Source organism: Prionailurus bengalensis, chromosome D2 (genome assembly GCF_016509475.1).
Source record: "Prionailurus bengalensis isolate Pbe53 chromosome D2, Fcat_Pben_1.1_paternal_pri, whole genome shotgun sequence".
Taxonomy (NCBI): Eukaryota; Metazoa; Chordata; class Mammalia; order Carnivora; family Felidae; genus Prionailurus; species Prionailurus bengalensis.
Genome location: NC_057351.1, coordinates 82,963,690 through 82,985,780, shown reverse-complemented (window position 1 = coordinate 82,985,780; position 22,091 = coordinate 82,963,690). Strand labels below are relative to the sequence as shown.

The following is a 22,091-nucleotide window of genomic DNA, read 5'->3' as shown; positions in this document are numbered from 1 at the left end:
CCCCATAAATTCAAATAATTGAAAACTGTACTTCTTTTATTCACAAAGAGTGGACTAGGTCAGTCTAACATTTTGGCCCAAAAGGCCCCTTTAGCATCTCACGATCTGATCTTGCAGACCTTTGGTTAGGACAGCCTATTGCAAGGAATTAAAATCCGGGGATCACATTATCTAGTGGCTCTTGTTGTCTCCCGGTCACTGCTCTTCTCCATCTTTATGTACCTGAGATCATCACATCGGAGCTCTGGGTACCAAAGGGGTCCTGCACGGTGTCACGTGACAGATGTATTGGCGTATCAGAACGCTTGGCTTATCTCCATCCTTGGAGCTGTAGTAGGACGTGTCCTGTGAACTTCTCTTCTTTATGAAGCTACCCAAGCTGGTCTCCTGTGAGCGGGTTGCGATTCTCGGGCTTACAAGTCAGTAGCCGTGCCCGAAATGAGCAGGAAGCCACTCTACCGAAGATCGAGGTGCTGCTTCCCCCCTAGAGCAGTGACCTTAATGTTGACCTTGCCACTCATCAGCTTCGGGGGAAAACTAGCTTTTGAGGTTTTCCACCTACTTGGTTGGCGGGTGTAAGGGAACCAACCAAAACGCTGAACTTTGGGTTAGACAAGTGGTCTCGGATTTTGGCTCAGGTCATGATCTCACAGCTTGTGGATTCGAGCCCCCATCGGGCTCTGCGCTGACAGCGTGGAGCCTGCTTGGGATTCTCTCTCTCCCCTCCTATCTCTGCCCCTCTCCCACTCTCTCTCTGTCTTTCTCAAATAAATAAATAAACTTTTTTTTTTTTTTTTTAATTTTTTTTTTTTAACATTTATTTATTTTTGAGACAGAGACAGAGCATGAACGGGGGAGGGGCAGAGAGAGAGGGAGACACAGAATCGGAAACAGGCTCCAGGCTCTGAGCCATCAGCCCAGAGCCCGACGCGGGGCTCGAACTCCCGGACCGCGAGATCGTGACCTGGCTGAAGTCGGACGCTTAACCGACTGCGCCACCCAGGCGCCCCATAAATAAACTTTTTAAAACATTGCTAAGAGGTCTCAGAGGTCTATGAACTGTTCATTGTTGGGATTTTGCTAAAGCCAGTACTGAAACTAAATACTGAGAACATGTGATTGCAGAACTTTGTGCTATGGAATATAATGGTACAAAAATGGGCTTGTATTTTGTACACAATTTTTAAGTTTTAATTTATTTTTCCTGTTTGGTCATAAGACTGTTGGCCAACTTCAGATGGGAAATTAGAAACGGATCCCTCACTTGGCAAATTTGAGAAGCAGCGGGTTAGATACCAAGAAATCTGAAAGAGATTGAAGGAAAAAGTTAAAGTATTTGCCCTCGGATATATTTTGTGATTTTTTTTTTCCCTCTGTAGTAACTCAGATGAGATACTTTTCCTCTTTTGAAGCAACACTGAACTTTTGTATCTTGCATAATTGTTAATCTTTGGTTGTTCCTTGCCCCTTAAAATTTTTTCTGACAGATTGTGAGGGCAGCAGTTGGGGGGACAGGGGAGGGAGGAGCCCGGATCTGATTGTCGTGCTCTGAGGGTGAGCACCTGTGGTGTGCTGGTTTCACCTTGGCCTCACCATCCCGGCTCTCGGGTGCACCTGCCAGCCAAAGCACGCGTGCCCAGTGGGGCCCCAGCAGCTCCTGTACCCTATTTCTGACAAAGCTGAGTACTAAGTCAATAATTCCGTGCCCTTGGTAGGTTCACAGACGCTGCATGCAGATAATGTCTAATTGCAGCTTTGGCTCTCTCGTGGGGGGATGAGAGAGAAGTTTGAAGAACTTCCCAAAACTCAACTGAGGTTCAGTTTATTTATCTTTTTTAATGTTTTTTTAATGATTATTTTTTAGAGATAGAGAGAGTGTGAACAAGGGAGAGGCAGAGAGAGAGAGGGAGGCTCAGAATCTGAAGCACGCTCCAGGCTCTGAGCTGTCAGCACAGAGCCCGATGTGGACCTCGAACTCACAAACCTGGAGATTATGACCCAAGCCAAAGTCGGACGCTCCACCGACTGAGCCCCCCGGGCACGTCAACTGACGTCCAGTTTAAACAATTCTGAGCTTCAAGTTTGTTTCTTATACTATCATTATATTTTTAAAATCAGCTAAGAAATACTTGTATTACGAGCACTTGCCCCTGAGCGTCTTGGGTGAAAGTCTCTAAAATTCATATAAGGACAGTTTGGTAGGGAAGAGCCTCCCTAGCAAGAATATTTTAATAAATATGACTGCCCATGTTTGAAAAGACACCTAAATCACTGTTTTTTATTTTGCCAATTCACAGGAATCTCTGCATCGAGTCTCAAGATCTAGCCTCTCTTCCGACCCTGGTTAGTAGTTTTGCGGTTTTCTCCTGGGATCCTTCAAGGTCAGCTCTCCACGTAGCGTTACGGCGAGGAAGGGACAGCAAGAACGCCTGTGTTCTGCATTCAGCTTCACAAAAGTTAGGAGGTTGTGTTACTTCCCATGGCACACAGGCAGACATCTGAGTTCACTTTTTCCTCAAGTGACTTAGAGGGCACCGTGCTCACTGGAGCATCCAGGTATAAGCAGTCTCGTTCAGTTACCGGTTTAATTGAGTAGATTAACAGCATTCCATGCCTCACACGGGTTATAGGAGGCTGACATAACCTGTTTGCCTCGTAACACCAGCATCAGAATACTTCTGTTACACGTTTTGGGCATTAAATAATTTGCAGGCTAAGTGAAAAGCTAGATTAGAAGACAATTTGAAACGCTTTTAAAATTCGAATACTATAGGTGTTCATCACTGAGGAAAGATTGAACTTTCTGTTTCTTATTTCATAACTCATCGCCCAGACGGGAAGCTTCAAGATTCCGATGCCCGTTCAAGAGCCTCTGAAGACAGTGTTTCAGGAAGGCCTCTGAAGAATGTCCAAGCAGCGGGCACGGTCTCTGGTGGCTGTGAGGACTGGGTTGCAAGCAGAACACCTAATGTCGTTCATCCCTCGGAACTTGCTGGAGGTAACTCCAGAAATACCACGGATCCTACAGGCAGGGATTCTAAGGAAGATTTCAGCATAACGTTAGCGAGCTGTAAAGGAGACCTGAAGCCTTTACCCTCTACACGGGGTCTGGAGAATGGTGCAAACAATGAATCTCCCTTTAAGAAGCTTTACGAGTCAATGAAGGAAGAGCTTGATGCGAAATCAGAAAAAGGAGATGTGCTACAGAGCGGTAAAAAATCCGGAACGCGGAGTCATCGCCCACCAGAGAAAGAATGTTCTGGTGGTTTACAAGGTGGGACACAAGTCCCAGGGTCACTTAAATCCAGACCTAGGTCGGGTCGGAGCACCCAAATGAAGGCAGATCCTGCTTTGGGAGAACAAGGTATTAGCCAGACCGAGGACAGGAGACGAGGTGAGGAGGCTGGGGAGACTCCCAAGGAGACCAGGGGTCCCATCGTCCCTCCTGAGGAGATGACAGAAACCAAGACCCTGGCACAACGTTCCCCGCAGACCTCGCGGAAACGTCAGCGTGAAGACATGACGGTCGCCAGCGGAAGTGCGTCTGTGAATTTGGATCAAAAGGAAGGCTTCAGGACAGATGATAATAAGACGTTTACTCCTAGGAAGTCCTTAACCAGAAACCAAACACCCGCTAAAGTCGAAAACGCTGATAATGTTAGAGATACACCAGAAAACCTCTTTTCCAAAAGGAGGAGGAGTATTCCTACCAGTGTGGACATTCTTACGCCAGAACCAGAAACTCAGAATCACGCGATTTTAGCTCCGTTGCCCGTTCAAGTTGAAAGGAAGATTCCAAACAGTTCCGTCCACCAGCCTGAGAAAGTGGGCGCCGCTGTGGGGCGCATGCACTCTGGGTTACCTGGTCGTAGTTCAGTTGATACAAGCAACTTTGGAGACTCCATCAGTAAGTTTACTTAACTGTGCATTTATCCCCGCCCCCCCCCCCTCCACCAAGCTCATACCTTGTATCTAGATAGGAACCGACGAGACCTCCCTTCCGTCGGTGGTGATTTCACCATGGCAGGGAGTCTATGTGCACAAAGCCAGATGCACCGTCTGCTCTCATAGACTCGACCTGAAGACGTGCATGACTGTAATCCGGGGCTCCGGAGGGAGGGCGAGTTGTCAGGGACAAACACAGCCGGGGACCTACAGGGGTCCAAAAACGTGTTGGATTCTCCCGTTCCACCCACAAGAAGATAGAAAGGAGAATAAGCCTAGTAATAAGCATAATGGCTTTCCAGAAACATTTGAGTTCCAAACTATAAGCACTCGTATCCTGTGAGTTTGCTCCTGTAAACCAAGTCCAGGGAAGTCCCTTGGGAATGTTTAAATACAGGGAGGGTGTCTCTCAGATACTTATACTCTGTTTTCCACGTCTCCTAATAGTAGTTTGTTGTTGTTGTTGTTGTTGTTTGTTGTTGTTGTTGCTGCTGCTGCTGTGTTATAAACCACTGGACTATCCCCACGGGTTTCTGTATCAGGAGCTGTTGTAGGTGTTTTAAAGACATGGGCACTTTTGATCCTCTATGCAGGTAGCAGGTGGGCCCCCGGGACAGGTATCCCTGTTAACTTCCCTTTTGTAAAACGGAAAACTGACGGCCTCCTGTCACCTAGCGAGCAGCAGGGCTATGACCCCCGAGTGGGCTCAGTAGCTCCTGGGTTTTCTCCCATACTTTTCAGAGGGGGGGGGGTGGTTCTGTGGGTGTTCTGAAGTAGCAGGCTTACCATCCAGGCTCTGTTTTGCAGACGGTCCCTCATGCGAGGTGCACCCCTCTCTGCAATTAGACCAGCACGCATCCATCGCTGTGTCCCTATGCGTCTCAGAAAGGGGGCATCACTCAGACAAGGGATTCTTGTTGAGTGCCGGTTCATGGGGATGTGTGGTGGGGTTGGGACTCGTGAATTGCCTATTCCAGTCACCTGGAGAAGTTTTCAAGTTCACGACTTCTCACTAGGTAGGCCTGGGCGAGGCCCGAGTTCATAGGTGTCTTTGGAAAAAGCCCTATCCGGTCACCGTGGAAGCATCCGTGTCTGTCATTCCCCTGCTCCAAAGTGAAAGCCGCCCCATCCACACCAATCCCTTTATCAAGCTCTGTCCACGTGGGCATTTTCAACCTTTTCTAGGAGATCTTTGTACTGTCCGGTTGGGACGTGACGCTTTGTGGGTTTGTCCCTGGGTCTTTTCCTGAGCTCTAGCTCCGTGAGCGTTACAAAAGGATGAGACGCTGTGGTGTTAGTTTTCAAGGGGGCTTTTCCATTGGTTTGTCTTTTTTTTTTTTATTTTAAAAAAAAAATTTTTTTTCAACGTTTATTTATTTTTGGGACAGAGAGAGACAGAGCATGAACGGGGGAGGGGCAGAGAGAGAGGGAGACACAGAATCGGAAACAGACTCCAGGCTCTGAGCCATCAGCCCAGAGCCCGACGCGGGGCTCGAACTCCCGGACCGCGAGATCGTGACCTGGCTGAAGTCGGACGCTTAACCGACTGCGCCACCCAGGCGCCCCCCATTGGTTTGTCTTTAATGGCAACTTGAAACACGTCTTAGGTGTCCGTACATCTTCCATTCCTTCTCCACGTTTGTATTCGTTATTTCAGATAAGACTGAGGGAACACCCCTGAAAAGAAGGCGGGTCTCCTTCGGTGGTCGTCTGAAGCCGGAGTTATTTGATGAAAACTTACCTCCTAATACACCTCTCAAGAGAGGAGAAACACCCAGAAGATCACTTGTAAGCCACACTCCACCTGTCCTGAAGAAAATCATCAAGGTAGGGTCAACGGTCAGTATTCTCACTCCCGCCTAGGACACATCCTTTCCAAATGCCCCACGCCAGCACAGTGGCAATGGAGACCTTTTTCTTTCTAAAAGTGTAGTAAAGACAAAAAATTGTAAAGGACGGCTCACTCACTGAGGGGTGGAAAATAGACCCCTGGGCTTGGAACCCCGATTCTCATGTGGCTGAGCACAGCGGAGGCCTGTGAAGGCCTCTTCGGGTGGAGGCCTCCTGCCAGCCTTGCTTCCAGAAGACCACTCAGGCTGGGGGAGGGGGCGGGTTCGGTAAAAACTACCAATCAGAGGGGCGCCTGGGTGGCTCAGTGGGTTGAGCATCCGACTTCGGCTCAGGTCATGATCTCATGCTTCATGAGTTGGAGCCCCACGTTGGGCTCTGTGCTGACAGCTCAGAGCCTGGAACCTGCTTCAGATTCTGTGTCTCCCTCTCCCTGTCCCTCCCCTGCTCACGACGCGTCTCTCCCTCAAAAATAGATAACCATTAAAAACAAACAAACAAACAAACTACCGGTTAGAAAGAATCTGAAGACGTCATGACACAAACCGTAAGGTGGTTTGTTTGTTTGTTTGTTTTCTTTTAGAATTATAAGGTGAAAAGGAAACCCTTGAGTGGCAACACGCCCATGATTTCCACCATCAGCTGTTTAGAACTTTGTAATCACCTACGCTAGGCTGTGTTGTCCTCCTGAGTTTAGGTCTTTAGAAGGTATGGCCGCCCAGCTCACCCCCCTCAGAGGGCTGGGCAATCTTTCATTTCTTTTCCTACCAAAAGGAGTATAAGGTATGTGTGTCTCCCTTTCCATTTTCTACTGGCTCCCAGAAATGAGCGGCCCTCCTCCCACGTAGACCAAAGGGGATTAGACGTCCACAGGTGGTGTTTTCTCCAGTTCAGATCAGAGCCTGCTCACTCCTCACTTAAGACTGGTTTGCTGTCCCCCCCGACCCCTCTCCTTCCTTTTTCTCTTAAATGAGGGGCACAGACTCCCATCTCTGCCTTCCACTTGACAGACAGCGCTTGAAACGTTTTGGTGCTTCCAGATGGAAACAGCCAAAATTCTTTAACTGGGCAGGGTTTTCACATCCACTACAGAGACTCTGTGTTGGCGGTAAGGTATCTTATGAACATTTAAATCTCGTCAGGACCGTCCTCAAGCATCGGGAAAAGAAGATTCTTCCGGACTCCATTTGGAAGTGACCGCACAACCGCAGTTCGCGGGATCTCCAGCTCGTGATCCGACCGGGACTTCTCCAGGTGCCCGTGACCCACGTCGCAGGTCACCCAAGGCGTCCTCCGTCTCCCGCGGCAGCAAATCTCATCACACGGATGTTCCTAAGAGGGGAGGCAGGAAGAGCGGTGGCTTGCTTTCAAAGAGAACCTCCATCGACCGGAGCCAGCATGACATCTTGCAGAGGATTTATTCCAAAAGAAGGAGCGGAGCTTCTGAAGCCAATTTAGTCGGTTAGTGTCGTGTTCGCGGATGTCTTAAGGTCGGTTTTCTCGCTCACGGGGCTTCGGAAACTTTTCAACACGTTTTCCTTGTGACAGTGGCGAAGTCGTGGGCGGACGTAGTGAAACTCGGGGCCAAACAGACCCAGGCTAAAGCGGTCAAACACGGCCCCCAGCGACAGCCGAGCAAAAGGCCAAGAAAAGCGAACACTCCGAAGGTATGAACAGCTCCTTGGCCACATGCTGTGAGGTAAGGTCGCGTTGGGTGGGGAGGTACGCGCTGACGTTTCCTTCACCTTGTTACATTTTGTTTTTTTCCAGACGCCTGTTAGCGGCGTTCACAGTGAGTTTAGTACAGGCCATGCCAACTCTCCTTGTACCATAATAATAGGGAAAGCTCACCTTGAAAAAGTAAATGTGCCTGCCCGGCCCTACAGAATGCTCAACAACTTTGTCATCAACAAGAAGATGGACTTCAATGAAGATCTGTCAGGTAAAAGCACAACCTCGAGGCTTAGAAACCGTAGCCCTTCGATCCCCCTACACGTGAGGACGTGGACGGATGCCGTAGATGTGTATGGTGGGGAGCAGACGGGAGGATCAACGATCTAGTCAGCTCCTGGGGTTCTGGTGGTTCAAGGAAGAACTTGCTGGGTTGGACGAGAGCCAGACCTCGACCGTCTCGGGGGTCATGAGTCCCGCACGAGGCAGGTTTGAGTGGTAACTACACAGCTTTGCCTCGGATGGCAGCATCCGTGTAGAGTACTGGAGTCCGCTTCATGGTGAAGAGAGCAGGCTCACTCTTAGAATCGCCCCTCCCCTGCGTTTATACTAATCGACCGCCCCGAAGTTGAACAATATTTTACTGCTTCAAGAGTTCCTTCCTCTTCATGACGCTTAACTGTTTCTAGAAATGAAAGCCTGTGAAGAGGCCTTCCCTTAAGCATGAACAGTTGAACCAGTGTTTCCATTCCCAGTAACAGTGGGATGTGACTTCCTTATGGTTGTCCTAGAGTAGCACCAAGGCAGGAACCCAGGGCTGGGATTTCACGCTCCATGGTTTGACCGGTGCTTTCTGCCTTCAACACTTTTGGAGGGAGGGGAGACTTGATTCCACCTCCCATTAGATGGGGTCTTTTTTTTTTTCTTTTCCTGGCGTATTTTTTTAAATGTTGTTGTTTGAATGTTTATTTATTTTTGAGAGAGACAGAGACAGAATGCGAGTGGGTTGGGGTAGAGAGAGAGGGAGACACAGAATCCGAAGCAGACTCCAGGCTCCGAGCTGTCAGCACAGAGCCCAACGTGGGGCTTGAACTCACGAGCTGCGAGGTCATGACCTGAGCTGAAGTGAGATCGGACGCTCAACCGACTGAGCCACCCAGGCGCCCCCATTTCCTGGTGTATTTTAAGATTGAATAGTTCTACTCCTCTGCATAACCCAAATAAACCCCCCTGTGAGTACTGTCACAATAGGATCACTACACATAGTTTTTTGGGGTGCCTGGGGGGCTGTCAGTTAAGCGTCTGACTTTGGCTCGGGTCATGATCTCACGGTTCATGAGTTCGAGGCCCACGTCAAGCTTTGTGCTAACAGCTCAGAGCCTGGAGCCTGCTTCGGGTTCTGTGTCTTCCTCTCTCTGCACTTCCTCTGCTTGTGCTCTGTCTCTCAAAAACATATAAACGTTAAAAAAATACATTTAGCTTTTAAAAACAAATACCCGTCAACATACCCGTAAAAACGCAGAACCATTGTAGCCCATTTTGATAGCAAACTCAATGAGAAAAAAGTTTCAAGTATGTACCACCCAATATACAGTCATAGGTACATACGTGTACATTATGTAAATTATGTTCATGTGTGAGGGTTCTAATGTCCTTATGTTACAAAGCATTAAAAACCAATCCTCAGGGGCTCCTGGGTGGCTCAGTTGGTTGAGTGTCCGACTTCCGCTCAGGTCACGATCTCGTGGTTCGTGGGTTCGAGCCCCGTGTCGGGCTCTGTGCTCACAGCTCAGAGCCTGGAGCCTACTTTGGATTCTGTGTCTCCCTCTCTCTCTGCCCCTCCCCACCTTGCGCCATTTCTCTGTCTCTCTCAATAATAAACATTAAAACAGGGGCTCCCGGGTGGCTCAGTCGGTGGAGCGTCCAACTTTGGCTCAGGTCACGATCTCGCAGTTCGTGAGTTCGAGCCCCACGTCGGTCTCTGGTGCTCACAGCTCAGAGCCTGGAGCCCGCTTCGGATTCTGTGTCCCCCTCTCTCTCCGCCCCACCCCTGCTTGTGCTCTGTCTCTCTCTGTCTTTCAAAAATAAATAAACATAAAAAAAAATTAAAAAAAAAAACACCAATCTTCAAAAATATTTTTAAGATAAAATCAGTAGAAATTTAAATGCTCTGTACTCAGATAGTGGATTTTCCCAACCTCCCTTCCAGACCCCTTCCTAGAGAGTGCAACAATTCCCACCCCTTGGTGTGAGTAAGTTTCATGACAAAACAGCAGTCTGTACTGAAGCCTGGATCCTGGCTATTTAAGGGGGGCCTGAGTAGCGGCAGGAGGAGGAGACTTTTAAGTGAAATGGCTGGTTCGAGGGCCTCCGGAACAGTCTTCTCAAAGACAGTTTGCAGTCAGATGCCAGACCGAGAGAGCGTTTTGATCCATTGCTGGCAGGATGAGAGTAAGACGAAAGCGGGATAACGTGAGTGTTCCGGAAAGATCAATCTTCCCTTCAAAGAACTGTGTCGTGCTTTTCTTCTGAGATGATGTTAATACTACTTTCTGGCGTTAAAAGGGAAACATGGTGATGTTGCCATTTGACAGTACTATCGATGGGCAGTCTTTTTTTTTTTTTTTTTAATTGGGAAGGTTTTATTTGGACATAAGCCCCGGTCTGCCTCAGCTAGGGCTTTTCAAGGCAGCATGAGCGCACCGGGTTTCTGGTTGTCTGGCTGGGGGCGCCTGGGGTGGCCTCTGTCTCCTGGCTAGTGGTCAGAATTGGGGCAACGTTGCAAGACTGACATGTCCCCTTCCTGTATGTGATTTTCTCACCAAGAGGAAAAGCAAAGAAGACGAGATGCCGTCGCAACTTCTCATTGCGCTGCTTCAAAAACGAGTTTGTTGTTTTTAAAAAAATCTTTATTTATGTTTGACCGAGAGAGAGCGTACGAGCAGGGGAGGGGCAGAAAGAAACGGGGGCAGAGGATCTGAAGCAGGTTCTGCGTGGACGGTAGCGATCCCAGTGCGGGGCTCGGACTCAGAACTCACGAACCGCGAGATCACAACTTGCGCGGCAGTCAGACGCTTAATCAACTCAGCCACCCAGGCGCCCCAAAATGAGTTCATCATTAATACATGACTGTCTCCAATGAACTCTGGGGAGTGATTCACTGTTCCTTGTCTGCCACTTCCTCTGGGGTCTGTGCAGGCTGGCATGGTTGCTGGCATGTACGAGCGATGTGTTTGTTCATTGCTTTTCCCATATTTTCGTATACCAGGGTTAACTGAAATGTTCCAGACTCCAGCAGCGAAAGTGAAGCCACAGACGATGAGCCTGCGTCCCAGCGCTTTCTCAGATTCAGAGGACGTTGTCAGAAAAGAGTTTCAAGTACCTGACTCGGGAGAAAACCCTCTGCTATGCACGTCAGAAACTTTTGGTTGGTTTACTTTTGTTTTTTCCTAGCACTTTAATATTTTCAGTTGGAATTGTAGGTGGTATTTTTTTTTTTTACAAGAGATACACTATTATCTGTCTATGACGGATACTCCTGAAAAAGTACCATTTCCAGCCTCTCTGTTCTGCTGTTTTTAGGGGAACTTCCTATTCGCAGTTGAACTAACATTGGCATTCAGCGAGTTGCATAAAAAAGAGTACTCCTTTAATAATCGTAAACTGCCTGTGCACATTTCTGCTTTCTTTATTTAAAGGGGTTGACCAGCAGAGAAGTAGAGTGATCTCTCCTCGTCGTTACATAAATTATTCCAACTCAAAATTGCTATAAATAACCCAAAAGAAAGAGAATGTGTACAATTTAGTGCCGTGAATCTTCTAGAAGGCCTGTGCCCCGGTGTGAGCCCAAGATGGGAGAAATGAGTCTGTCTTGCTCTTGCACTGAGTACTGGTTACCCAGGGCCTGGCATGAAGGGAACAGCTTTACTATATGAACAGTGCATCCTGTGCTGAAAAGTAGATGTTTCCTGTGCAGTTAGGACCCCACGCGTCCTGACGATGCGCCATGTTATTGTATTAGTGGTTCCGCAGGAGAAATGGCTGTTTGCTTCTCATGTTTGAAGGAAAGAATGTCTGCATTCAGGTGACTGAGACGCGGTGCGGTAACCTTCGGGATCCCCTTCTTAAGGAACTTTTCTTTTATCTGATCTCTGTGGATCCTAATCACCTCCTAAGTGTGAACCCGCTGTATATCACCAGGTAACGATATTCTTAGGTGCGTGTGGCTCACGTGCAGTACAGATTTATGGCCACGTAAGTAGCCTCATATGCTTAGCCCAGGTGGGCAGGAGGCTGAACTATTGGCTTTTACATGATATCTCATAAGGAAAACATACCAGATTGGCACAACATACTGAACAGAGTATATTTCTCATGCGTGTTTTTATTTCCTGTAGGAGAGAATGTATTCCCCGTGACTCAGAATGGACCACAAGAGCCGTCTGATAAAAGCCTCGCGAGCCCTGTCCTCAGACGTCAGAGTGTCAGAGTAAATGTGAACATTGAGAAAACTCCGGGATCGGGGGCTCCGAAGGCCACGTCAGGCGCCAACAGGCTTCGAAGGTCCGTGGGGCCCAGAAGTATACAGATGCCAGGAGCAGGGCGCAAGGACGAAGAAGCCAAGATGGACACCGTGGAGAATGTTCCGGGACGACTTCTGAGGAAGACCCCGCAACGAGAACAGAAACTGGAGGGAGCAGCGAAGGAACAGGAGAGCTATTTTGAAGCGAGTGAGAACGATACCGAGCCAAAGGAAAATTCTGAAGAGGTGGTCGCAGTGAGGAGATCGAGAAGATATTCAGAGCAAAACCAGGAACCAGCTGCAGACCTGACCCCCCTCAAGACATGGCAAGACACAGAACCCAAGGAAGACCTGGGAGGCATCCAAGGTCTCCTCCGCACGCCCATTCGTGTGCAGGAACCAAAGGAGGCTGAGAATAAAACCGCAGAAAAGCGCCAGAAATCTTCAAAGTTGGAACTAGCTGGCACGCCAGCCGCAATGAGCATACAGCTTGAGACCCCTCCGCAGAAAGTGGACCTGGAGGAAGAGCCCCTGGCTCTTGGGAAGCCCATCCAGATGCCAGGAGGAAGCACACACTCACACGGAGAACCTGCAGGTGGTGATAGAAACAGCAGATTGTTTAATAGAACTCCAGAGCAGAAGCTGAGCCCTGCGGAAAAACTACCTGGAAGCAAGAGGCGGCCAAGAACACCCAAGAAAAAGAATCATTCTCTAGAAGACCTGGCTGGACTCAGAGAGCTCTTTCAAACCCCAAGCCACACAGATAAACCAATGACTGGTCACCAAACCACCAAAGCACCCTGCAAATCTCCGCTACCAGGACCAGGCAACACGCCAGCGAGTCAAAAGAGGCGGCTCGAGACCCCTCCCCAGAAAGTGGGCCTGGAGGAAGAGCCCTCTGCTCTCAGGAAGCCCACCCAGACGCCAGGGGAAAGCACAAACTCACACAGAGAACCTGGAGGTGATGATGAAGACATCAACTTGTTTAACAAAACTCCAGGGCAGAAACCAAATCCTGCAGTAACTGGAAGCAAGAAGCGGCCAAGAACACCCAAAAAGAAGGCCCATTCTCTAGAAGATCTGGCTGGACTCAGAGAGCTCTTTCAGACCCCAAACCAGACAGATAAACCAATGGCTGATGACCCAACTACCAAAGCACCCTGCAAATCTCCCCTAGCAGAGCTAGTCAACACACCCGCAAGTCGCAGGAGACTGTGCAAGACCCCTGCGCAGAAAGTGGACCTGGAGAAAGAAGCCTCGGCTCTCCAGAAGTCCACCCAGATGCCAGGGGAAAGCCCACACAAACAGAGAGAGCCAGTAGGTGGTGATGAATACATCGGATTGTTCAAGGAAACCCCAAAGCAGGAACTGGACCCTGCAGAAAATGTAGCTGGAAGAAAGAGGCAGTCAAGAACACCCAAGAAAAAGGTCCAGTCCCTAGAAGACCTGGTTGGCCTCAAAGAGCTTTTCCAGACCCCAGAGCACACTCCAGACCCTGTGACTGTTGACCAAACCACCAGAGTTCCCTGCAAATCTCCACGAGCAGAACCAGTCAACACGCCAGCAAGTAGAAATAGGCGGCTCAAGACCCCTCAGAAAGTGGACCTGGAGGAAGAGCCCTCTGCTCTCAGGAAGTCCACCCAGATGTCAGGGGGAAGCCCACACAAACACAGAGAGCCAGTAGGTGGTGATGAAGACATCGGATTGTTCAAGGAAACCCCAAAGCAGGAACTGGACCCTGCAGAAAATGTAGCTGGAAGCAAGAGGCGGCCAAGAACACCCAAGAAAAAGGCCCATTCTCTAGAAGACCTGGATGGACTTAGAGGGCTCTTCCAAACACCAGACCACACGGATAAACCAATGACTGGTGACCAAACTACCAAAGCACCCTGCAAATCTCTGCTAGCAGGACCAGGCAACACGCCAGCAAGTCAAAAGAGGTGGCTCGAGACCCCTCCACAGAAAGTGGGCCTGGAGGAAAAGCCCTCTTCTCTCAGGAAACCCACCCAGATGCCAGGGGAAAGCACAAACTCACACAGAGAACCTGGAGGTGATGATGAAGACATCAACTTGTTTAACAAAACTCCAGGGCAGAAACCAAATCCTGCAGTAACTAAAAGCAAGAGGTGGCCAAGAACACCCAAGAAAAAGGCCCATTCTCTAGAAGATCTGGCTGGACCCAGAGAGCTCTTTCAGACCCCAAACCAGACAGATAAACCAATGGCTGATGACCCAACTACCAAAGCACCCTGCAAATCTCCCCTAGCAGAGCTAGTCAACACACCCGCAAGTCGCAGGAGACTGTGCAAGACCCCTGCGCAGAAAGTGGACCTGGAGGAAGAAGCCTCGGCTCTCCAGAAGTCCACCCAGATGCCAGGGGGAAGCCCACACAAACAGAGAGAGCCAGTAGGCAGTGATGAATACATCGGATTGTTCAAGGAAACCCCAAAGCAGGAACTGGACCCTGCAGAAAATGTAGCTGGAAGCAAGAGGCGGCCAAGAACACCCAAGAAAAAGGTCCAGTCCCTAGAAGACCTGGTTGGCCTCAAAGAGCTTTTCCAAACACCAAGCCACACAGATAAGCCAATGGCTGGTGACCAAACCACCAAAACACCCTGCCAATCTCCACTAGCAGGACCAGGCAACGCTCCAGCAAGTAAAAAGAGGCAGCTCGAGACCCCTCCCCAGAAAGTGGGCCTGGAGGAAGAGCCCCCAGCTCTCGGGAAGTCCACCCAGATGCCAGGGGAAAGCCCACACGAACACACAGAATCAGGAAGAGAGGATAAAGACATTAAATTGTTTAACAAAACTCCAGAGCAGAAACTGAAACCTGCAGACCACGTAACTGGAAGCAAGAGGCGGCCAAGAACACCCCCCAAAAAGGTCCAGTCCCTAGAAGACCTGGTTGGCCTCAAAGAGCTTTTCCAAACCCCAGAGCAAACCAAAAAAACAACAGCTGTTGTCAAAACCACAATAGTGCCCTGCAAATCTCCGCTAGCAGAAACAGTCAACATACCAACCCACATGAAGACACGGCTCAAGGTAGCTCTGGGGAAGGTCACCGTAGAGAACGAGCTCTCAGCTGTCACGAAGCCCACCCAAAGGCCAGAGGAAGCCACACGCACACACAGAGAACCAGTAGGGGAAGATGAAGACATCAGATTGTTCAAGGAAACTCCAAAGCAGAAACTGAAACCTGAGGAAGATGTAACTGGAAGCAAGAGGCAGCCAAGAACACCCAAGAAAAAGGTCCAGTCCCTAGAAGACCTGGTTGGTCTCAAAGAGCTTTTCCAAACCCCAGACCCAGGGACTGGTGACCAAACCACCAAAGTTCCCTGTAAATCTCCACGAGCAGAACCAGTCAACACGCCAGCAAGTGGAAAGAGGTGGCTCATGACCCCTCCCCAGAAAGTGGACCTGGAGGAAGAGCCCTCAGCTCTCAGGAAGCCCACCCGGATGCCAGGGGAAAGCCCACACGAACACAGAGAACCTGGAGGTAAGGAGGAAGACATCAACTTGTTTAAGGAAACCCTAAAGCGGAAACTGAAACTGAACCCTACAGAAAATGTAACTGGAAGCAAAAAGCAGCCAAGAACACCCAGGAGGAACATCCAGTCTTTAGAAGACCTGGTTGGCCTCAAAGAGCTTTTCCAAACACCAAACCACACAGATAAGCCAATGACTGGTGACCAAACCACCAAAGTACCCTGCCAATCTCCACTAGCAGGACCAGGCAACAAGCCAACCAATAGAAGGAGGCGGCTCAAGACCCCTCCCCAGAAAGTGGACCTGGAGGAAGAACCCTCAGCTCTCAGGAAGCCCATCCAGCTGCCAGGGGAAAGCCCACATGAACACGGAAAACCTGTAGGTGGTGATGCAGACATCGGATTGTTCAAGGACACCCCAAAGCCGAAACTGGAGCCTGTAAGAAATGTATCTAGAAGCAAGAGGCAGCCAAGAACACCCAAGAAAAAGATCCAGTCCTTAGAAGACCTGGCTGGTCTCAAAGAGCTTTTCCAGACCGCAGACCCAGTGACTGGTGACCGAACCACCAAAGCACCCTTCCAATCTCCACTTGCAGGACCAGGCAACAAGCCTACCAATAGCAGGAAGCGGCTCAAGACCCCTCCCCAGAAAGCTGATCTTAAGGAAGAGCCCTCAGCTCTCAGGAAGCCCATCCAGCTGCCAGGGGAAAGCCCACATGAACACGGAAAACCTGTAGGTGGTGATGCAGACATCGGATTGTTCAAGGACACCCCAAAGCCGAAACTGGAGCCTGTAAGAAATGTATCTAGAAGCAAGAGGCAGCCAAGAACACCCAAGAAAAAGATCCAGTCCTTAGAAGACCTGGCTGGTCTCAAAGAGCTTTTCCAGACCGCAGACCCAGTGACTGGTGACCGAACCACCAAAGCACCCTTCCAATCTCCGCTTGCAGGACCAGGCAACAAGCCTACCAATAGCAGGAGGCGGCTCAAGACCCCTCCCCAGAAAGCTGATCTTAAGGAAGAGCCCTCAGCTCTCAGGAAGCCCACCCAAACGCCAGAGGAAAGCACTCACTCGCTCAGAGAATCAGGAGGTGATGATAAAGACGTTAAATTGTTTAATAGAACTGCAAAGCAGAAACTGGGCCCCACAGAAAACGTAACGGGCAGGAAAAATCGGCCAAGAGCGCCGAACCCCACCCAACCCCTGGAAGACCTGGCCAGTTTCAGAGAGTCCTCCCCGAGGCCGGATCACACCAAGCAACGGGGTGATGCTGGTAGCATCCAGGGAGCTCCAAAGCAAACACCAGACGGAGGGAAACCTGTGAAACCCCTCGCAAGAGTCCGTAGGGCCCCTCGAGGAAAGCCCGTGGAAGATCTGGCGGGCCACCGAGACCCTGTAAAATCTCGGAGTGAAAGCAGCGTTTCCCCGTCCCCAAAGAGAAAACGAGGAAACGAGGGAGGTGGCCCAGGAACAAAGAGGCTGCGCTCTGTGACACCTGCCCAGGCCACTGCCGAAGAGAAGCCTCCCGTGAAGAAAAGAAGGGGGGCCCCCAGAGAAGGACGTGACCCCCCTGAGCCCCTGACCGCGAAGAGAAAGCTAAGGATTGTAGCGGAAAGGATGGAAGTCCCAGGGGACCTGACCAGCGGCAAGAGGGAAAGCAGGACAGAGGGGCGAGAAGTAGGGAGGACGACGGCCTCTCCACAACAGGTGATGGCAGATGTCACTTAGTCGCTGTATGCCATCTCGGATGGTGTTCTCCATTCGAGGCTCTTATCCGGTATAAGCTGTTGAATCTATATGCGAATATCTTCTCCCAAAGGGGTCTGCATTCAGCACAGTGAGTAACTGCAGACAAGTTAAAGAATCCTTTGGGGATTTATAGAGAGAATAGACTTCGTGTGGGAAAACAACAGGTCAAAATTCTTATGACCAGTTTTGACGAGAGTTTCTCAGGAACTGAGTGAGTTATGGTCATCTGCAGAGGTGTGAAAGATGTCGAGGAAAGGTAGGAGCTCGGTCCTGTGTTGTCCCAGAGCCCATAAGCAGGAGCGCTGGGTGGGCGGGGGATCAGGGTCAGTCTTTACGCGGTTAGAACAATCTGCGTGGCCGTCCGGGTCCCGAAGAGAGCCCACCTGTCAAGGTTGTGAGGCAGAGAGTTACTCCTGCATGGACAGTACTTTGTACGTTCCGTTCCAGAAACACTGACTCTCCTGTCCTGCTTGAGCAAATGATTGCGAAAGGCTTAGGAATTCATTTACTGCCTGGAAAGGGGGCATTTTTCTAGAAAGCCCACGTAATGCTTGTTGTAATCGAATTTGCCATATATGACACTCAGGTGTTGTGATGGAAATTGAGCCTGGAAATTCATGGTTTGTCAGTATTTCACCCTGGAATGAAGTGGTTGCTGGCCTCTTAAAACAAACGTGAAGTTTTCACATGATTTTTTCGAAATTCCCTTTGATTGTTTTCTTCTCCGTGTTGAAGTGTGAGGTTTGTATTACTCATGATTGGCCTGTGGTGGCTGTCTTGCTATTTTTAGGCGATGTCTCTCCGCTCGAGACGGCCAAATAAAACCAAGCTCGAAGAGCAAAGGCCCGAGCCTGTTAAAGCAGCAGCAGACAAAGTGAAGACAGACAGAAATGACAAGAAGCCCCGGAAGACCTCCCAACAGACGAAGCCACAAAGCCCTGAAGGCAGAGCCAAGAGTTCTACACCTGCGGGCCGAGTCCTTGCAAGCAGAATGTGTCTACGGTCTACAAGACCGAGGAAGGTGCCCTTGCCTGACGTGGCAGAGGAGAAGCAAAGGGAGAAAGGTGTGGGTGTCCACGTGAAGAATCAGGAGAAAGAAGTAACACGACGTTCAGACGTCATGTCTTTGAGATCCAGAAAAGTTAAGATCCTTCCTGGAGGAAATGCTTTGGAGAGTGAATCCCAACAGCGAGTAACTCGGAGTGCCAAGAGATGTGCAGGAAATATAAAAAAGGTACGTAACTCACTGGTTTTCTTTTCTTTTTTCTGTTTCTCTTATTTTGAGGGAGAAGGAGAGAGAATCCCAAGCAGGCTTCGAGCTGTCAGTGCAGAGCCCCACACGGGACTTGAACTCACGAACCGTGAGATCATGATTTGAACCCAAATCAAGAGTTGGACGCTTAACCGACTGAGCCACCAGGAGCCCGTTTTCCTATTTTCACGAGCAGAGGATGTTTCAATCCGATCTTGCCCCATGTTCAAAAACAAACAAACATTACATATAACTTGCTGCCAGGTCCCAGTTACACTAGTGTGGGAAGCATGAGCGTGAACCACGTATTCTGTCGTCGTAGCTGTGTTTAGGGGATTCCACTTCAGATAGAAAACTGACATGAAGATCCCATTCAGGAAGAGCAAGCACTTACTGAAGCAGAAGGGTGGTCCTGTCTGCATCTCCTGGGATTTGCTTTGGAAAGCTAGACCGGATGAAAGTCAACAGTGTCCATGAGACGAGTGGTACCACGTGCTTGCTAACGTGGCATCACGTTCAGGAGCCCATGAGCCGTCAGTCATTTGAATAAATCCACGGTGCATGGTTAAATCCAGTCGGTGTTCTCCTGGGGAACACTTGATGTTGTTAGTTTAAAAGTAGGGAGGGGGCTCAGTAGCTCCCTGTTTGCGAGTGGTGTAAATTTCTTAGCACGCGGTTGGAGATCTCCAGAGGCCAGTGCCGTGGCCGCCCCTCTGATGTGCGTGCGTGAACTTACTGCTTGACCGGCTGGTCTGACTCAGTGCGAGCGGCGAAGGCAGAAGGGGTCTGTTCACCGCGTGTTGGAATGATGGTGACGGTGCCCGCGTACGTCCCCGCCCAGGACGTCACTGGGTGCCCCCGCCATCCTTTGAGCCGTGAGGGAAGAGGGACAGAGTGGGTGTGTGTGGTCAGCAGAAACCGAATGTATTGCCCCCAGCCCCTGATTAGCTGCTAGAGCGCCCATTCTGTCCTCTGCGGTGTGGGAGTCCACCATGACACTTTGCCGATACTCCGGTCATCGGATGGCCATCTGCGCTGGAGTAAGGGGATACCTCCAGTCATCGTTCGAGGGGTTGAGGGCGCGTGCATTCAAACTGAGCCTTTGGCTTTTTTAATTCTTGCCTTTTGTTCTCCTGACCCTTCCCTCCCTTCAGGTATTAAAGACCACTTGGTAAGGGGGACCCCTGGGTGGTTCAGTCCGTTAAGCGGCCCGACTGTTGGTTTCAGCTCAGGTCATGATCTCACGGTTCGTAGGTTCGAGCCCTAAATCGGGCTCCACGCTGACGGTGCGGAGCCTGCTTGGGATTCTCTCTCTCTCTCTCTCTCTCTCTCTCTCTCTCTGTTTCTCTGCCCCTCCCCTGCTTGTGTTCTCTCTCTCAAAATAAATACACTTAATAAATAAATAAATATCACTTGGTAAAGTCACTGATGGGGTCTGCTTCCGAAGTACCCTCAACGTGACGTACTTTTTCTGATGGGCTGTTGGGTTGGGGGACAGCGTAAAGTAGGAGCAGACACCCGACTTGGTTCTGAAAGGGCAGATCGTCCTTCGTTTTATCTCCCTGTCCAGAGGGATGAGCCTCCTCTCGGCTCCTTCTGGAGCACACACAGCGGGCCGTCTCCGGTCACACGCGCTGAGTGTGGAGAGATTGTGCACCTCACACCAGAGATGAGCTAGAAAACCCAAAAGATTTTGTCCTGTTGATAAATTTGAATTCACTTTTTTGAGTGGCTTTTTTTTTCTTAAGTTTATTTATTCATTTATTTCGAGAGAGAGAGAGAGAGAGCGCAGGCAGGGAGGGGCAGAGAGAGCGAGAGAGAGAATCCCAAGCAGGCTCCGCGCTGTCAGCACAGAGCCCAACACAGGGCTTGAATTCACGAACCATGAGATCATGACATGAGCTGAAACCCAGAGTCAGACGCTTAACCGGCTGAGCCACCCAGGCGCCCGTTGAGTGGTATTTTTTTTTAATTAGTGAAAATGTGTGTATTTGCGTGGCAGTTTTCTTTCTTTTTTTTTATTACTGTCTGAACTTAAAAACAGGTTACAGAGCTTCCTATTTAAATCTAAAACACCAAATAGTAAAAACATTTTAAAGGACAAAAACAACGTTCACGGGTTACCTCCTAAAACTCATTTCCAACCTTAAAATTAATTTCCTAGAACTCCAGGCGTGCATCACACCTAATCAGGCTTTGGGATTTTGCAGAGTGGGGTTGGTTATAAAAATTGTTCTCTTCAATTACTTAAGAGTTCTATTTTTTCTTTCCAAACAGGATGAGGACAATGCGTGCATCAAGAAAATAAGAACCAGAAGTCGTCGGGACAATGAAGATGTTTAGCTAAGACGTTTAAAAGGGGTGGGGGGAAGCGATACATTCCATTTAGTGATATGTTTTAGTAGCATATTTGGGTCAATTTAAAAGGGAGTTGTGTAAATAATGTTATTCGGGTGTCTAAGAAATCTTAGAATTTTCTATCTCCAGATGGCATATTCACAGAGGCCTCGTGGAGGTCATGGAGAAGACTATCCACCATCACTCACAGAGTGATAAAAACGTAAACCTTGGGTTGGGGCGGGTGGGGGGCTTGGGACCTAGAAATGGCTTTCAACTTGGCAAAATGTGGCCCTGAAGTTTATGACCCGTCCGTCCTTGTCAGCCGTGTGTGCCAGCACGTGCCGCACGGCTCTGTAAATGCGTCACGTGGGTCTGGGTCCCACATCAGAATGTGAAAGCAGGGGCTTCTGTCTCTGTGTCCCCAACACTGGGCAGGCACTCAGGAAACGTTAGGGAATGGGCAGATTCGAATGGATTAATGAGACGGGTCAGATATCTCTTTACAATGGGGGAGGCTTTTGGCCCCACTCGCCACGGCTCTTGGCCAGCTGCACAGGACAGCCCTCTCCTCGGTGTCCCCAGCACTGGAGGGAATACAAGTGTGACCTGGAGGAAGCTGGTGGCCCCACCTTCAAGATGGAAGGGGTCACTGAATTTAAGGACCGACTGGGAGGGGGCCTGCCTTCTTCGCTTGAAGAATATTCGTCTCACCTGGGACTGCTCACATCTGAGAAGGCCTCCACCCCGAGCCTCAGGGCCGTCGGCCAGGGTGCCCCTCGTCCCTGAACAGTGCGGCCTCTTCCGGCTACTCGTGCTTTCCGTCCCGTCTTTTCCCTTTTCCCAACCTCCTGGATCTGTGCCTGCCTGTGCTTTCTCAGACCACACCTGTCGGCCTGCCTTAGGGCCCCGCACGCCACCTTGTCCAGAAAACAACACAAACCCTCCTCCTAAGGAACGGCCGTGATTCCCGGGCTGTCCTCAGACCCAGGCCGCTGGGCATTTCCACCTTCTCGTGTTCTACTTTGTCTCGTTCCTCTTTCTGTGTCCCCTAAGTTAGAAGGTAGCGCATCCTCCCTCCGGTCACCTGTCTGAGTCTTCCCCACTCGTCCAGCCGTGTCGAGGCGAGGATGGGACACAAGACAGGGTAGCTGTCCCCCACGGCGTCCCTGTCTGTCCATTCTTCTGTCATTGTGTCTGGCGTGGAGCCAGGTTCACATAATAAAAAATGTTTGCTGAATGAATGCATGAATCTAGGCGTGTCTCTGGGTCACTGGGAGC

General features: G+C 49.8%; 1 protein-coding gene across 6 annotated transcripts in view; it reads left to right on the top strand.

The window, feature by feature from the left end:
* MKI67 (marker of proliferation Ki-67) overlaps window positions 1-22,054 on the top strand; it is a 28,977-nt gene extending 6,923 nt beyond the window's left edge. For 2 of the 6 annotated variants that reach the window (XM_043597870.1, XM_043597871.1), the window contains exons 6-15: window positions 2,298-2,343; window positions 2,834-3,907; window positions 5,603-5,784; window positions 6,936-7,254; window positions 7,342-7,460; window positions 7,564-7,735; window positions 10,733-10,891; window positions 11,862-17,179; window positions 18,012-18,455; window positions 20,751-22,054. In XM_043597870.1, the coding sequence (XP_043453805.1) occupies window positions 2,298-2,343; window positions 2,834-3,907; window positions 5,603-5,784; window positions 6,936-7,254; window positions 7,342-7,460; window positions 7,564-7,735; window positions 10,733-10,891; window positions 11,862-17,179; window positions 18,012-18,455; window positions 20,751-20,816 (7,899 nt within the window). In that variant the 3' untranslated portion in view covers window positions 20,817-22,054. The remainder of the gene's footprint in view (window positions 1-2,297; window positions 2,344-2,833; window positions 3,908-5,602; window positions 5,785-6,935; window positions 7,255-7,341; window positions 7,461-7,563; window positions 7,736-10,732; window positions 10,892-11,861; window positions 17,180-18,011; window positions 18,456-20,750) is intronic. The other 4 variants (XM_043597876.1, XM_043597872.1, XM_043597874.1 and 1 more) reach the window with 4 other exon arrangements.
* The last annotated feature ends 37 nt before the right edge of the window (window positions 22,055-22,091 follow it).